Genomic DNA, 17,022 nt, shown 5'->3' with positions numbered 1-17,022 from the left:
ACTCGGCGCTATCTCTGCTATCAGGCTGTGCTCCAACCCCTGCCTCCCCACCCTCCAGCCCTGCCACCAGACATTCCAAACAGCACAACCTTTTCTGCCAAGTGTGCTTTGGCTTTCTTTTATGCAGATTAGCCATGTGCTAATTTATTTATTTTTTAAAACCCAGGAAAGATTTTCCTCCAGTGATTGATTAGATGACTGGGCAGAGTGCACATGTGAAAGCAGGAAAGCGCATCCAAGTCAGGCAGGCTTTTCCTCTCGTACCGTGCAAAACACTTAACTATTCAGTTGCCCTGGACAGCTTCTCCATTTTTATGTAGGATTTTTCTTTTAAAGTTAATTTAAGGAGTTTGTGCCCTCCCTTCATAGATTAGTATTTTTTTGTACATTGCTGACTGCCAATTTCATTTTTTCCCTTTGGTACCTTAAAGGTTTTTAATGTTTTTTGATCTTTTAAGAAGATTTTATAATTACTTTTTTAACCCTTTTGTTTTAAAATGTTTAATCTGGCATATGTTATCTTCAGTTGCAAAAAAGCTATTAACATTTCATACCTTAAAGTTCTCAAGGCAAACAAGAAATAGTTTGTTGCAGAATTTGAAGAATGTGAAACAACTGAAGACCAAACCAGTGAATGGCCTAAATCAATTCAGTCGGTTTAACTTGGCTGTGTGACAGTAGATGTGTTGTTCACAAATAGTGACATTCTCTTGTGAATTTGGCCTGAGCTGTTTGGTTTTCTGTAAATCTTAAGATCTGCATGGCAGCTCTTTTTGTATTGTGGGTGGATGTGCCCTATTTGGGTATAGAGTAAAATCTCACTGTCCTTTAAAGGCGGATAAACAAGTCCAGCAACAAGCCTTTGTACAGCATGTTTGAGTAAAGCCAATTAGTATTACGGGGTGACCTGCAGCCCTTTGTTAACAATGATACTTTTCTCTAGCAATGTTTCTTGACATTCAGCATGGCTAAGTCTTCTCAGGACTCTGGAATATTAGAATGGCACATAATCTAAGATGATTGGGTTCCCAAGTTTGTTCCTTGGGGGGACTGAAGAACTAAATGGATCCTATTAAAGCTTAATTTGATCAATATCGCTCTTCTTTGCAACGTTCCTCTGATGTTTCAAATTCTCATGATGTCTACAAGATGCACTTCAAGTTTGTGATCTTCAGGGTCCACTTCAGAGACCCTTGATCTTCCCATACACAGCAGCCAAACGACAGAAAGGCAGTGTTAATTTAAAACTGCTTTTAAAGTAGATATGTGTGAGCATATGCGAGTTCCTGACAAGTTCAAAGCCTATTTTGTCTCCATATAAGCATCAGCCTATGTGGACATTAACTACAGATTTTGTTGACAAAAGGTGGACATTAAAAATTATAATTGAAAGCTTTATCTGCAGGAACATTTAATGGATCTTTTTTCAGCACCTCAGACAGCTCAGCAAGTCACCTCTTAACCATTTGACTGATAGCGATATACAAGTTTATTTATAGAATAGCTGAAGGAAATGCTAAACTTTTGTGCAACACTGTTCAGCTGATGCCCTCATTACTGGCTGCTAACATTTTTAAGGATGTAAAATTCATTTTCTTGTATTAACACTATGGATTTAGTGTAGCAATTGTGTTATGCATGATATTTTAAAATGACTGTGAAAACCTGCAGTGTATTCAGCCCTTTTTTGGTCAATATTTTTACAAACTTACCAAGTGATTAGGTTACTATGCTTGTGGGCTTGTGGTTGCTGATGAAAACTGAACTTATTTCTTTGCAAGTGTGAAGACTTATTGTGGCCAGTAGTTAAACTCTATTCTGTAGAAAGTTATCAATTTGCAAATTTGGACTTGATTTCTGTGACAGGTGTGAATTGTTTTACACATGATTGTACACGTTTTCATGTCCTGTATTGTGGAGTTATGCTTCATTTAACTTACATTCTGCTAAGTTGTTACTTCCTGTAAAACCTTAAATCTGAAAATCATTTCTTGCTTGTGTGATTTCTACTGTGTCCAGTGCTGGATTACAGTGCTTCCATATTTCCTTCATTTGAAAATCGGGCTTGGAACCTGGCAATGTCCCCAATCTTGTAATGCTGGTTAACAAGTTAACACCATTCATCTGTCCATCCTGACCCTAAAGGTTCACTGTTGTATTTTATGTAATTGATTAAGCATTGTCTTTCTTCAAATTTCACTCAGTTGCACTCACAATATAATCATTGGCATGCTTCTATTACAAGCTTTAGTAGACCATGTCTGAATGTGCACAAATGGTCAGAGTGTGTATTTAATTGAAGACACCTCTACTGTAGTCCACTTGATTTAGACACGGGGCACAGAAAACTATTTTTACAGAATTGGGTCAAAAGTCCACGTCTGTTTGTCCTTGAATAGCCAGTTGGTCAGCAGGTCAGGCAGGCGGCTGCATCTCATTTCAAGGTTAAGACAATCTCCCAGACCGAGAGGGATCGTCTTTTGTGGAGAAGGTATAACTTACCTCGCATTGGAAGAAAGCTCCTTAACCGTCACATATTGTTAAACTTATTTTTAATGATTGAGTCTTCACTTGAATTTTCCTTTACTCGCCTTCTTTTGAGAAGGGCCGTCATGACTGAGTTCGTCATAGTTCCAGAGCAGGATGAAGGCAGCCTGAAGTGGCTGGGGTGTCAGGGGGTCAGTCAGTCAGTGGGATCTGTCACTCCTCTATGTGTGAAACCCTGAGGGTGTGTCTCTTACTGTCCTGCAGTCCAGAGGTCCGATCTGTCACTTTAAATTAATCTTTAAAATAACTTGACAGGAATTTTCTTTCATTAAAAATGATGCAAGCAACATTAAGCTAAAAAAATCAATTCATGTCTACGTTTTGTATCTATTTTAAGTGGACGTTAAAGTTCACAGAGCTTTTTCTGCTGTAAGTACCAGTATAGTATCAATACAGATGACCTTTAATTATTTGCATCCTGTTGCTTTGAAATAACAAAGCTTTTGGAAGAACCGAGAAATACTTGAGCATTTCAGGTATTGAGCTACAGTGCATAATCAGTTAGAACATAGTCAGTGGCCCGCATTAGGATTCCATTTCACTTATTAGACCCCAACTGAAGGAACCGAGACCCCAACTGAGCAAGAAAAACGGCTAGCTTTGTTTCTCTGTGGAGATTTCTGTTCTCTCCACTCTTTCATCTGTGTCCCTGCCAGTGGAGTGTTGTTGTATGTTATTGGTTATAGTGTTGATTCACAGAGTCTGTAATATCTGGGATTCATCTGGAATGAGAGCTTTCAAGTTACAGAAACTAATGTGTGTGATCATAGCTAACCTATAGATTACTTACAAAAGTGTAGTAATTGTCACTTGTTAAAGTATACTTTTCTTGAGTTGCTTCATTACTACAGAACTGAGGTGATCTTGTGGATTTGTTTATGTGGATGCTCCATAGGCCTTGTTAGGGGATTTTAGGATGTTATAAAGGTCATTTTAAGTGAGGCTGTGAGAATGGCATTGAGAAGCAGTGTGCTGGTGCTGAGCAGACAGGCACTGAGAACTGAGGCTCGGGTGATCCCTGAGGTGGGATTAGGGTAGGGACTCACTCATCTTTAACACTTGAAGGGTTGATTATAATTTTTTATGCACACTCCTGCTTGTTGAATCCTGGTCACTATCGGCTGGTGACATGACCCAGACTTGAACCTGATTTCTGCATCATGGTGCTTAACCTGTGGTCCGAGATTTTGGCTTCCATGCTTGCGCCTCATAGTTCAATGTAGTTGAAAACCTTTTTTCTCCCTAGAGTTTTAAATTGAATGTAACTGCTCATATGTACTGCTATTCTGTTAGTAATACCTTTTCCGCTCTGGTTTGCAATGCTTGCAAAGTACTGAAGTTGAGAAATGGAATTAAAACATTAAATAATTGGCAGAAGCAAGCTGAGTACTGAATAATGCTATTAAACACTGATTCCAGACTCATTGCCTTTCACTTCACTTGGAGAATTCTTACGATCTCTTTTTTGCTGGAATTGTTAGCAGAGCAAATCTAAGTTTTAGCTGTAATCCAGTCTCGTGGTAAGAAGTAGAATGATAAAACATGAGATGCTTTTCCTTGTCCTATTGACGATGTGCTTTGAAAGCTGATTGATGGAGCAGAATGGTTCGGTAAGTGCTAAAGCACACCCTGCTTCTTTATAGTACGGGTTTTCAACATGGCAGCTTCTGCCAGTGGTGCATTACATCAACTTCCAGATGTGCTTTATCTGTTTAGAACTTAGGGGACTAACCGGAAAAAGATATAAACCTTGATCGTTTTGAAACATTTTTCTCCTCGTTTCCAAAAAGGTAAATGATCAGTTCAATAATGTGCTATTCTGATTGTAGGATGTCTTCGTTCCTATTGTTGAGTGTTCTCTTTTTCCACGTGCTTACCTTTTGGGGTGCCTGTTATTTAATTGGATTTAAAGATACAAGGGGTGTACTGTTACTTTAGAGATCACTGGGTCCCCATTTAACAAGAAAAACTGGCTGTGGTTACTTGTCTGTTAAAGTAAGTAATATGGTGCCCTGATATGAATCCCTTTGAAGAATAAAGTTGCTAATGAACTTTAAAATTGTTTTTCTGTTAATATTTCATGAAGAAATAATCAGAAAACTGTGTAGCGCTCTCAGGATTCAATGTGAAAACACTGAATGACATGCAGTTCAATATCTGCTATTTCCAGGGTCTTTACAAATCGTACCGGTCGGAGTAAACTTCAATCCCATCTCACTTACTTGCCCTTTTGGCTTACCTCCTTTTACCATCAGAGTCATAACCTCCACAGGATCTACAACCGAGAGGCACGTCATTAACACTATGGTACAGTTTCTACACCTTGTAGTTTTTTCCAAAAAAACAAAAGTAGAATTCAGGTGAAAGTTCAACGAGGCCTTGCTTACGCAGTGTTAATAATGAAGGCCGATAGTCTGAGGGAGGCTGGCATTGAGCTTCAGGACTTCCAGGGGTGTCTCCCCTCTCCGGGTATCGGCTGGTCAGATCAGGAGCTTCGTGTACAGTGTCGGGCCCAGCAGCTGGAAAAGCCGGGCACTGCCGACCCTCCAGGTTTTGCTGTCAGTGCGCCGTCCCTCCAGTCTTGCATGATGAGCTTGGCCAGGAGCAGCAAAGGGTACAGGGGTGGGGATGGGGGGGGTGAGAGCTGGACCGAAAAACTGGAGCGGAGCGCCTCAGGCAGCTGGGCTTTAAACCGCCCACAGGTCAGCGTCACCACACAGCATAGGCCTTCTCTCCCTCCCTCTCCCTTATAGTGCTGGTGTCATTCATTCGGTGCCAAGATAGCTTTATTAAAAAAAATTCCGTTGGCCCTGGTTCAAACAGGAGTACAGCTGGGATGTGTTAAATTTTCGGCAGACTGCCCTCAATTTGAGATGAGTTATAAATAGCTCTGTTGTCGACTTCCTTAACTAAGGCTGAGTGAGGTAAAATTCAGGTTAATAACCGTGGGAAGCAATTAAACTTTTGTTGGGAGCGAAGCGCCAGCTTTCAGGTTGTGAAGTGCCCGTCGTGCCGTGGGGAAAGATAGACATTGATGTCGAAATTTGATCCAGGATCCCCCCTGGACACCCCTCCTCATTCCTTCCCATGTCTAATGAGATTCTTCGGGATAACCTCAGCAGACCACAGTGTAATCTGCTCTAGCGTGTGACATGGGACTGCATTAGTCATGTGGCCAGTGATGGAGAGCAGTGCTGGATGCATGCGGTGAGGTTTGCATGCCACAGATAAGACCATGTCATTGTTGGCCCACATTCTCTTTCCTTCTTTTCTGTTCAATCACTGACATCCTGCAAGTGAAAGAATAGTGTTAATAGCACAAAGTGGTCTTAGCACAGTGTTTTGTACTTTAATGTTGTTTTCTCTTTGTCAGCATTCTTTTCTCAAAGGAAAAGGCTTCTTTGTAAAATTGATAGCAGCTATTTTTGTGATCTATGTTGTACTAATTTTAAGGTTAGTTTGTTTTTAATCTTAAGTCAGTTTTTAATTCATTTCATTGGTGGGACAAACCACAGCTTGAGTACATCTGGTTGGCAGGAATATTTTATGATGAGTGCAACTGTTTCTTATTTAGAGGGCTTATTACCAAATGACATTTAATCTTGATATTGTATTGAACTCTGTTCTTGCTGTTCTGTTCCTTTGCATTTACAGTGCCCTCCAGAATTATTGGCACCCTTGGATGAGCAAAAAAGGCTATGAAAAAATGTCTTTGTTGTTTATCAGCTTGATCTTGTATTGAAAATGAGAGAGATTTAACCTTTCAGTGAGGTAAAATCATTCAATGAAGAAATCCTCACAAAAAAATAAACATTTTTCTCGAATCTCAATTATTGGCACCCTTAGAAATTTCTGTGTACTTGATGACTTGGAGAAATGTGGTTTTTATTCAGTATACCCCCCTTTATAAATGACCTGTAGTTCAGAAGCTTGCATTTTAATTTTTTGTGAAATAGTAAATGCATTTAATCAGCTCTTCCATGCGACATTACTTAAAATCTGCCCCTTTGGTTGGAAACTACCCAGCAATCACAGATTTCCTCCCCAGTAATCAATAGTGCCCACCTATTGAGTCATGATCTGCTAGCAGGTCCCAGCAGTTCACCCCTGTGGAATTTGTGATTAGGAAGGGAATCCATTTCTTGAAGAGCGGTTGGTGATGACACTCGATATGTGGCAGTTTTAACTGTGTGGTCCTAGCTACGAAATGCACTTTTTATAAAGAAGGAAACCCTTTTAATCATTATATGGTAATGGGAAAAAACTTAAAGAGTGCGTAGACTTCCTAGGTTCAGTGAGTAAATTATAGATAATTGACATTCACTCTGTCTGTGTCTGAGCAGCCTTCGTCTTAGTCATGGGAATTCCCATGTGAACCTTTTGATCGTTTTAACATTGCTCTCTTCTCTTCTTCTGTCTTTTGCCTGTGAGTTGGTCTTAACCTTAATGCTTCCCTACTTTACCTAAGTACAGCTGGACAGGTGAAATGAGAGGTGGTCCCATCACACTTTAAACATGAGCCTTTTTATGAATATATTAGTTTGAAAAGTCTTAGTTGTCTGTGCCTGCTTGACACGGATATTCATGTTCAATCAAGTGGCATTGAAGTACTGTTTATATCTGGTTTACCTTCATTTCCTTGTTGTGTTTTGTGAACCTCTTTGTGCAGCGACTGGGGCTGTGGAGTGGAACATGGTTTCCCAGGCTTGCCTTTCCCTGATGTTAAAGCCTGATGACATGCAGCCCATGTCTTCTCCCATTTGGCTCAGGGAGGTTGTTTCGGAAAGTGTTGGCTTGAATAACGAGCGGGCATTCCAAGTAGAATAAACACTACTAGGGTTGTGCAAACTTGGCGGGATGTGCATTAAATATATAACTCAACCATACGGTATCATCCTCGATTGAATACGGTGGTTTGAGATTTGTAAACTGTTTTTTTAAGAAAGGTCGGAGATAAGGCATTGAAGTATTTCTCTTTTCCCCCCCCCCAGCCTTCAAGCCCAATGGACCAGATGGGGAAGATGCGAGGCCAGCCCTACGCAGCGGCCAACCCCTACTCCCAGCAGCCTCAGCAGGGGCCTCCTCCAGGGTCGCAGCAAGGGGCCTCGTACCCAGGGCAGGGCTACGGCCCCCCCACCCCACAGCGCTATCCCATGGGCATGCAGAGCCGTACGCCGGGTGGCATGGGCAGCATGCAGTATGGGCAGCAAGTGAGTCTGGGCACTCGTCCTACACCACAAAATGGACTTGTAATCCAATAACGGTCTACCCTTTTGCTAGCCCCTTCAGTGATTTATTTCACTGGAACAGGAACAGGAGCCATTACTGCCCAGTTGGTTTCTGTATGCCGTACGACATCCCAAATCGATCTTACGTGTTGAAAAGCTGACCTGTTTGGATAAGTAATGTACAATACTTAACGTACTCAGCATTAACTTTGTGGTTCATCGCCACCTTCACACGCAGGGAGGAAGAACCTCTTGGTTTTGGTACATTTTCGGAAACATTTGCCCATACCCCTCTTTTCAATTTTGAATTTTGTATTTTTCCAAATAATATTTACCGCATTTACAGTTATCCTTTTCGACTATCTCTTTTCTTGGAAGTGCCTTATGAACTCAATTTTGGAGCACCTTTTGAACATACAATAATAGCGTCCATTAACTCTTTTCTCATTTTTAATTCTCAATAAACGCCCGACGGTTTGAACTCTACCCTGTCGGCTTCCTCGGTGGGAGTGCTGGGTCACCTCCGCCTCCTGCTTGAACGTGTCCTGTTGTTGTGTTCCCATGTAGATGCCTCCATACGGACAGCAGGGGCCAGCTGGCTACGGACAGCAGGGCCAGGCCTCGTACTACAGCCAGCAGGCCCAGCCGCCGCACGCCGCCCAGCAGCAGTCCCCTTACCCGCAGCAACCTCAGAGCCAGCCAGGGGCGCAGACTCCCTACTCCCAGCCCTCGGCCCCGCTCGCCCAGGCCCAGCCCCCCTACTCGCAGCCGCACCAGACCCCCCAGTCCCAGGCGCAGCAGCAGCAGCAGCAGCAGCAGCAGCCGCCGCCAGTGCCGCCCCAGTCCCAGGCTCCCTACTCCCAGTCCCAGGCTCCCCAGTCCGCCCAGCCTCCCTACCCGCAGCAGCAAGTCCCCCCGCCGCCGCCGCCGCAGGCGACCCCCCAGGCCCCGCAGTCTCAGCCCAGCTACCCTCAGCCGCAGGGCCCCCCGCCGCCGCCGCCGCAGCAGCAGCAGCCCCCCTCCCAGCCGCCGCCGCCGCAGCAGCCGCCGCCGCAGCCGACGCCAGCGACCCAGCCGCAATCCCAGCAGCCCCCGGGACACGCCCCTCCCCAGCAGAGCCAGGCCGCCCCCTACTCCCAGGCTCCTCCACAGCAGCAGCAGCAGCAGCCATCTCCTTACCAGCGGTTCCCCCCTCCGCCTCAGGTACTGTGTGGCTTGTGTTCCTGCCCTGAACACGGCCCCCGTCTTACTGCCGAGTCAGTGGGACACGCGCATTGTTTTCTTTCTGTATCTGTCCCACGTCAGGTGACCTGAAAAATGAATTCTGCTGTTTAGTAGCAAGTCGTGGGACCGGTCTAAAATAAATGGCTGCTTGCCATTGGATTCTGCATCGGCGAACACGTTCTTCTGCACAGTTGGGCTCGTCCGTGCTCTTAAACATCCCTCGTGTTAGCTTCACTCAAGTCCCGAGTGTGGATTTGCTCATGTTCATGCTGCCTTAATAGCTTTTGTATGTAATGTTTGTTTTTTTTGGCAGGGGGTTTGACATTTGCACTCTGTAGGACAGATTGCTGGACCACGTGATTTCCCAAAGCTTGATTACAAATGCGTTTCATATTTTAAAAACCGCTTGCGGGAATCCCAGTCTCTTGCTTTTAACCGGTGAATAACAAAAGCAACAGTCAGTAGTGCAGTTGTAATTCATGTTTTGATAGACAAATCCAGCTGTTAGGAGAGCCCAAATAGTGGGGGGGGAAACTGGGGGTTGAAAACTGATGGATCTTGTAGTGGTCTAATGATACAAATTCTGCTCTGTAACTGATCAAACTTCCTGTGGAGCCAACACTGTAGCTGCCCTTTGATCAGTGACTGTTTTGCTACAGTGATTTGTAGCATGGGGTATTTTGAGGTGATGAAACAAGCAGGACATTGACTGTGTTCCCAGTGTAAGGGTACCAGAACCATCATGATGGGGAAGAGGCGTCCTCTTGGGTTAGTAGATACAAAACACTAAAGGGGCGAATGCTCAATGTGGGGTGATATAATTAATAATCTACCCAAAGGATCCGTATTGTGACCAATGCTGTTTTTAATTTATCTGTTAAGTAGGCTCTAATTTTATAGTTGGTAGTCTGGTCAAAATGGATGATCAGAAAAGGAGGATTAGCCAACACTCGAGGAGCTGCAGTTTCCTCATTCATATTGTTTGGTTTGAGAACAGCTTTTTGAACTTAAGGTCCTTTTACTGCTGGGGTAGCTAAATCGTTTGTCTAATCATACAGCCTGTGTTTGATGTCGCAGATCAAGTTTGACAGAGGAGTTTTTTGCATGTTATTTGGGGAAAGACGTCCTGTCCACACAGTTCCTCCAAATTTCAGAGCAGCCTCAGTGATTGATCCACATTTGTGTTAATTGAAACTGTACTAGTGGGTTTTTGTCTGATTTTTTCAAATGGTAATAAGGACCTTGTAATTATGCAATTGGAGAAATTAAATAGTTGGTGAGGTTAAAAGAGCAGTGGAGAAATTTTGATTCTTCGAAGAATGGAAAATCCAATATCCTTGGTTTGTTCAATGTGTAGCTGTTGCCAAAGATCAATATTAATAGTTTAAGGGATTTGTTTTGTTTCTGTACCGCTAATGCCAAGTAAAAACTGTTCTTTCTTTTTTGCCCTGCAATGTCCCATTAACCTTCCCATTTATTAAATCTGTTTCCTAGTTAAAAACATGAAACCTCTGCTGATCATGATTTAAAGCGAACTGCTTCTCACTTATCACTGGCACTATTTTACCAGACCCTCAAACAGATTTTATCAGATCAGTTGAAATTCACTGATCCCGCAGTTTGTGAAGGGAATTTATTCTTCAAAATTTGTGAAATTACGAATGACATGACGAAAATTAAAATTCCCATTACTTTAGTTGTAACTAAAGAAACGTGTTCTCAAGGTCTGAACATTTACCTTGTATCTCTCATTACTACATTAAGAAATCTACATTGTCAAAATAAGCATGTTTATCTAGGTGCTCCAGTTCTCTCCCATAGTATAACAACATTGATGGGTTAATTGGCTTCTTGAAAAATTGGCCCTGGTGTGCTAAAAATGAGGAGCATGTTCAATGATCAAAATCACCAAAAAAAAAAAAAGCTAGATCACAAGGAAAGCAGTTACAAAGTGATATTCTAAAGTACTTCGTATAAATACAAAAAATTGTGTAAATTGCAAGATAGTATAAACAAGCGGATATATAGTTGCTGGTTTAATTGCCCAAGTTCTTGAACATCATAACCCAATATTTCTCAAGAGAAGAGACTTCCATAGTGTACAATCACAGCTATATTTTAATTATGGTTAATGGACCTAAAAAAATGTCCATGCTCGGAGGTAATGAGTAACCTGAGATGCAATGGCTAATTGCATTTAAAGGGAGGTATTTCATTGGAAGATAAACCCCCAAAAATGCAAAATACTGTAGGTGAATACTTAGCAATGGTCATGCCTAGATTCCAGCTCATTTGTGGTTTGAGTGTCTTGCTTGAAGCACCTTTAAATCTAAGGTGTCCTGCCACAGCTGGACAGTTCTAAGCGATCGGACATCCAGCTCATGTGGCCTGGCTGTGGTCTTCCTTCCTCCCTCTCATTCTTGCCATGATGCTTTTTTAGGAGCTGTCCCAGGATTCCTTCAGCTCCCAGTCTAGCGTTCCTCCTTCCAATCCTGCCATGGCTTCCAGTAAGAGTGGCTCAGAGGACGTTAACATGCAGGGCCGGCCCTCCAGCCTCCCGGTGAGTGTCCCCAGCCTTCGGCCCGATCGCTCCCCATCGCTCTCTAATCGTTTACCTTTCAGATTTTCCGCCTTTTCTTCTCATTGCTTAGCTGAACGGGACTGATTTACTTTACACCTGATTGGTGATATTTTCACTTGAGAAACCTTAAACGTTTTAAGAAATGTTATACTAGTAAGAAAATATCACAGACCTGCTTAAATAGAACTAATGTGTGAAAGATAATGGTAAAACAAATTAGTGGGGGGAAAAACAATAGTTTGATCATTTTAGATTGTATCTACAAAGAATGGTTAAAGTATGGCTTCTGGTTTGCCTTTTTTCTCCTCATCTGTTTTTTGCAGTTGTTGATAATCTGGGAGTTAATTGGTGTAAAGTTATCTAAGCACTAAATGTGTACAAACAGAAGTACATTGCTGTCTTTAGAGCAATTGAATAATGTTCCCTCCTTAATGCTGGGTTCTGCCAGGTGCTGCTGGGTGCATTCATGCTAGAAGAGTCAGCCGTCTGCTGAGGGGAGGATAAAAACGGGAACTGAATGACAAGGACAGAAGTCTGATGCACAAGGGGTTTCTAAAGTATAAAAAGATGATTGGCAAGAAACAACTTTGCAAAGAAGCTGTAGATAAAATAAGTTGTACACCTAGTTATCAGTTGCCCATTTGAAAGTCACTATCTTGATTAAAGAGTTTTCACGTAGCTCTTCAACAATCTTTTTTCCTACCTGACCTGACCAAGCAGTAACATTGATATCAACTTAGAGAAGACCTGGAGTCTGGACTGTTTCTGCTTCTAGAGGACGTCCCATTTGGCACCCGTGAGCACTTCTGTCTGTTTACAGGTGCTTCATTGGTACAGTGACCTCCCTGAGAACTTTATCATTTAATATGCAAGTTTATTTCATTGAAACAAGAACCTAAAGTTGTGCAGAAGAAGCAGCTGACGTTCAGTGTGCTGTAAATTCCTTCACTTGAGAATGTAATGCGATGTTAAGAAAATGCTTTATATAGTTAAGACACAAATGATCAAGAAATTTCACTCGGAATATCAGAGATGACTGCTAGAAAACTAAACTTAGCAGATGTAATAAATTCCAAGTATGTGGATGCCAGATATTTAAAGATCCTTTTAAAGTAGGGCTTTTTATAACTTCTGTAACTTTAAGCCAAACACGCAACATTTAAGAAATGCTCCTTGATAAACTTGTATTCTCTAATGTACTGCTCAGGGTTTCTCATATGTTTCTTGGCTCTCAGTGATTTGGGTTCTAGTGCTGTGTTCCTGTGAGGGCATTGGAAGTCTCCTAGGTGACTTTGGTTGGCTCCGTCATGGTGTGTGGGTTTCGTGATATTTTGACTTGTTCAAGGTGGCTCGTTGCTGGGCTGCGCTGGCAGTAGGTGCTGAGGGGCACCGGAGCGCCGGAGCCGCGACGAACATGGCCGATGTGGTACTGCAACGCTACAGGTGTTAAAACCCAACATGTTTTGGTAGTACAGCCAACGGACTGTAGACCAAAAAGATGAGGATTTGGGTTGTTTTGATTACAGATGGCAATAACCTTGCATCTCTTATATAGAAGTGTGTGTGGTTTACTTTTTTTGGTGTGATGGAGGTCGCCACCCATACGAGCGTTTTACCAACGCGTTCAGAGTAGAGAGCTGGGAGCTTATGTTGACAGCAACCTGTCAACATGAGAAAATGTAATGTCTTGGAACTCTAGACCAATAATGTTGAGATATTTGAGTGCCCGGATAGCTTGATAGTTTGTAAAATGACCACAATTTGGCTTAATTTAAAAATTAATTTCAGTGCCATTTAACCTGTGAGCTAGTGATGCTCTGTAAAATGTTTTCATTTTTCTACCTTTCAGATGAAGCAAACGAGCACTAACATATCTCAAGTAAAGCTGTGGACGTTTATTGAAAGAGAAGTGAATTTATTTTATAATGGTTGTGAAATCCGTATACTTAACTCTCCATTGCTGCTGATACGCATTTATAGAAAACGCTTGGATTTCTGTTCAGTTTTTTATTATTAGATGTGGCATCATTTTTATTGGAGCATCGATTTGTAAGGGGGTGGGGTGTGAGCTGCGGTTTGTTCTGTCGGGTTGTGGTATCTGATCACAACCCCACACGGTTACTCTGGGATTGCAGTGGTTTGAAAATGATTATGAGGGTTTGAACTTTCTTTGCTGTGGAGAAGTGGAATTCTTTGTGGTATTATGTTAATTGGTTAACAAATGGTGTTTTTGGCAGCGATAAGAGTGTTTTTCTTTTGTATGCCAATAGGCTGTAACCAGGGGATCCTCTAGGCCCTTTTTTGGAGGCCATGGAATTAGATCAGGAGGTTACCCTTTTTCAGAGAAGTCCCTACTCTTCTGGTTTTCCGTCAAGAGTAATCAGGCTATTGGTGGGATGAACAGATTTCACTTAATCACTGCTTCCTGGATCACTTAATCACTACCTTCTGGATCTGTCACATTTTGTGTAGAGATTACTGTGTGCCAACTTGAGTAGGGTTCTGATAACCAGTTTGCCCGGTTTTTCAGGCTATCTTGTGGCTCAGTGTGTTTGCTGTGGTGAATGGATTTAAAGCTAGAAAAGATAATTTTTTTGCTTTGTGTTGGTTCCCTTGTTTCCAACCCTATCAAATTACAAGTGTTCAAAGCCCAGTTTTCTATTGATTTATTCCTTTTTCAATTATTAGAACATAATCTGTTTGGTTTGATATGCTGTTGTATGGCAGCAATTTAACCATTTGGCCTTGCCATATATTTGAAGGCAAAGTCTGTTAATTGCTCAAGGATTTCTATGCTAGAAATGCTACTTGCTTTATTTTTGCAAAAAGAGCAACAAAGTTCTTGACCCAGAGAACCAGAATGGAAATAGATGGGACAGTCCAGCATGCTGTAGCAAACTAGAAACTGGATCAGCAGACCTTGAGAAAGGAGAGGCTAGGGGGTCTTTACTGAGGAATTAGGAGAAGAGTAATGCCATCAGAGCATGCCTCCTTATCCAGTGGAAACGTTTGAGCTGTCCCATCCAGTCTTCCTCCCAATGGCAAGTGGCAACAGTTTGACAATAGAAGAGTATAAGTGACAATCTGTTACTGGCTATGAGAGATTGAGTGTAGAGCAGGAGGCAACGGGGAAACACAGCAAGGAAATGTGATCACTACATCTTCATTGATGCCAGCTGCTTTTTCCCAGCATTTTTATTTGGTATGGTCTGTTGTTCGGGGTATATTCGACTCTTATCGGAAAGCTGGGACTTCAAGGTATTTTTAAGTTGTGCTACAGGGGTCAAAATACCAAGAGTAGCTTTTCAATTTCAGTTGAATTCAGTCTGTAATTTGAGCACCTCCTGCCTGTTTCACACAATACAATAGAAGCCTTTACAGGAATGTCATATTCAGCAGTACTGCCACTAAATTTTTATTAGTTTTTTTTTTCCCCGGGCTGTTATACCTGAGCTGATGTTAATCTTTTCAGAACTGTAGGTGGATTAAATGGTGAAAAACTATGATTTCCCACCATGTGGGGCTTTTGCACGTCGAAAAGTGGTCTGTAAGGAACTGTAAGCAAGTACTGTCAGCTTTCCCTTACTGTTTACAACAGCACACCAGCTACATAGTTTTTAGGCAGGGAATGGTCTGGTTAAAACAGTCATTCTTTATCTCTTAGGCAACTTGTCTTTTATGTGGCAGCTGCTAAATTAAAGTTATATTCACACAATGACTGTTCAATGTGAAAGACTGAGTTTATGCAGTGATTAGAACAAGTTTTTTCCTTTAAATCCGGGCTCAGGCAACTAGCTGATACACCTCCAAATGCCATTTCCTTTACACGTATTTTCGTGAACTAATACAAATTAACCCTCTTCAGCAGAAGAAATGACTATTAATTTGAGAGGACAGCTTTGAAATACAATGGAATAAAGTGAGATGAAGACATTGTCACTGACATAAAAAGTGCTCATCTCCGAACACAGCCTATATGTGGAGTGCTGCTTTTAAAAACTGCTAGGGTAAAGCATTCATTTAAATAATAGTTTTATCTTAGAGGTTTCTCTTGTGGGTCACCAGCTATTTAAAGCATGTGCATTTGACAGTATAATTTTTAGTCCATCAAGGATGGCTGCAGTCCAGTCCCTCTAGACCTGTTAAAGTTGTGTAACAGCAGCTTGTTCTGTAATACAGCGTCACAGTTTGGACCGCAGTGCTTCTGTCAAGAAAATACTCATTTTTGCTCTAAGTCTGCTTCTCAATGTAGGTTGCCTCTCGGTCTGAAGATTCTGGACTCTCATTTAAATGAAACATTCTTCATTCCTTTTAGAAATTAATAAAAGTTAACTCAGCCAAAACAAATGTTTGGAGGCCACAGAAAACATTATTCCTTCTGTGGGCCAGTGGGAGAGTGTAGAGGAATAGCCAGCATTTCTTGGATGGTTCTTGAAACTCTTCTGGTTTGTACATAACATGAAAACGTCTTCAGACTTGAAAGTTTTGCATGTGTGTCATTGTCGATTTTTTTGCCACGCTGAGGCTGTTGGAAGAGAAGGCCTTGTGGGATTCCCAGGGCAGCCGATGAGTCAGGGGTGCTGGTGTGCCGAGCTTCACATCACTGCAGCCGAGAGCTGCCGCTTTGTTGTCAGCACTGTCACGCTTTCACTTTTCTGGAAAAGTCACATCCTCTTCCTGTTTGTCCGTGGGAAATCTTTTCTTTTTTTAATCTCTCTCGACACCTCAGCAAGACGGGCTTTTGTGCCGGAGTCCCGCTGAAAGCTAATCCCAGACGACCCCGCCCCCCAAACCCAAGTGTTGACCACTGCCAAGAGCGTCTCTTCAGGATGAGCCCCCTCCCTCCCGCCTGTGTGTGCGCCCACACTGGCTCACAGCCTGTGGGGAATCTTCCCAGTTCATCGGTGGTTCATATGACCAAGCTTGAGGCATGGTTGGTCATCCAGACTTTTTTTCTCCCTTTAGAATTTAATTAAGTCGCTATACTAAGGGTAGAAAAGTGGTTATGGGGAACGAAAGGCAAAAAGGCATTATTTGTGGACTTTCTCGGGACTTGTACTGGCCTTGTAGAGTTGAGGACCACCTACGATTTTTTCCTCATATGCCTTTGTTTGGCTGCCAGGGTTTTTAGGCTGTTTTCTGGTCTTTTTTTCCAGACGGCCGCAGCAGTGGCTGTTTTTGTAGCCGTGCAGAGAGACGCAGACCGCCACGCTGCAAGTCTTCAGGCCTGCCTCCGTGCTTGGTTGCCTTGTAGCAGTGGCTCTGTAAATCAGCTTTCATAACACTGCTCTGGTCGACCTTGTTTTGCGAGCTGCGGTATTGCAGTATTCAGCGTCTGGGGCGTGTTTCCTGTTTCTATTCTGGTCCCTGGCTTCTGGGCCTGTGCTTCCTGTGTGCACAATATTCAGATTCTGGGGCCCTGCCTGCTTTCCACTGTAGCCC

At 42.5% G+C, this 17,022-nt stretch overlaps 1 protein-coding gene across 1 annotated transcript in view; it reads left to right on the top strand.

The window, feature by feature from the left end:
• Positions 1-17,022, top strand: part of arid1aa (AT-rich interaction domain 1Aa) — a 67,937-nt gene that overhangs the window by 21,696 nt on the left and 29,219 nt on the right. The window contains exons 2-4 of the mRNA XM_088602853.1: positions 7,539-7,757; positions 8,343-8,978; positions 11,440-11,559. Coding sequence (XP_088458979.1) covers positions 7,539-7,757; positions 8,343-8,978; positions 11,440-11,559 — 975 coding nt within the window. The remainder of the gene's footprint in view (positions 1-7,538; positions 7,758-8,342; positions 8,979-11,439; positions 11,560-17,022) is intronic.

This window comes from Lepisosteus platostomus, chromosome 13 (assembly GCF_059453375.1).
Source record: "Lepisosteus platostomus isolate fLepPlt1 chromosome 13, fLepPlt1.hap1, whole genome shotgun sequence".
Classification (NCBI taxonomy): domain Eukaryota; kingdom Metazoa; phylum Chordata; class Actinopteri; order Semionotiformes; family Lepisosteidae; genus Lepisosteus; species Lepisosteus platostomus.
This window is presented reverse-complemented; position numbering and strand designations above follow the sequence as displayed.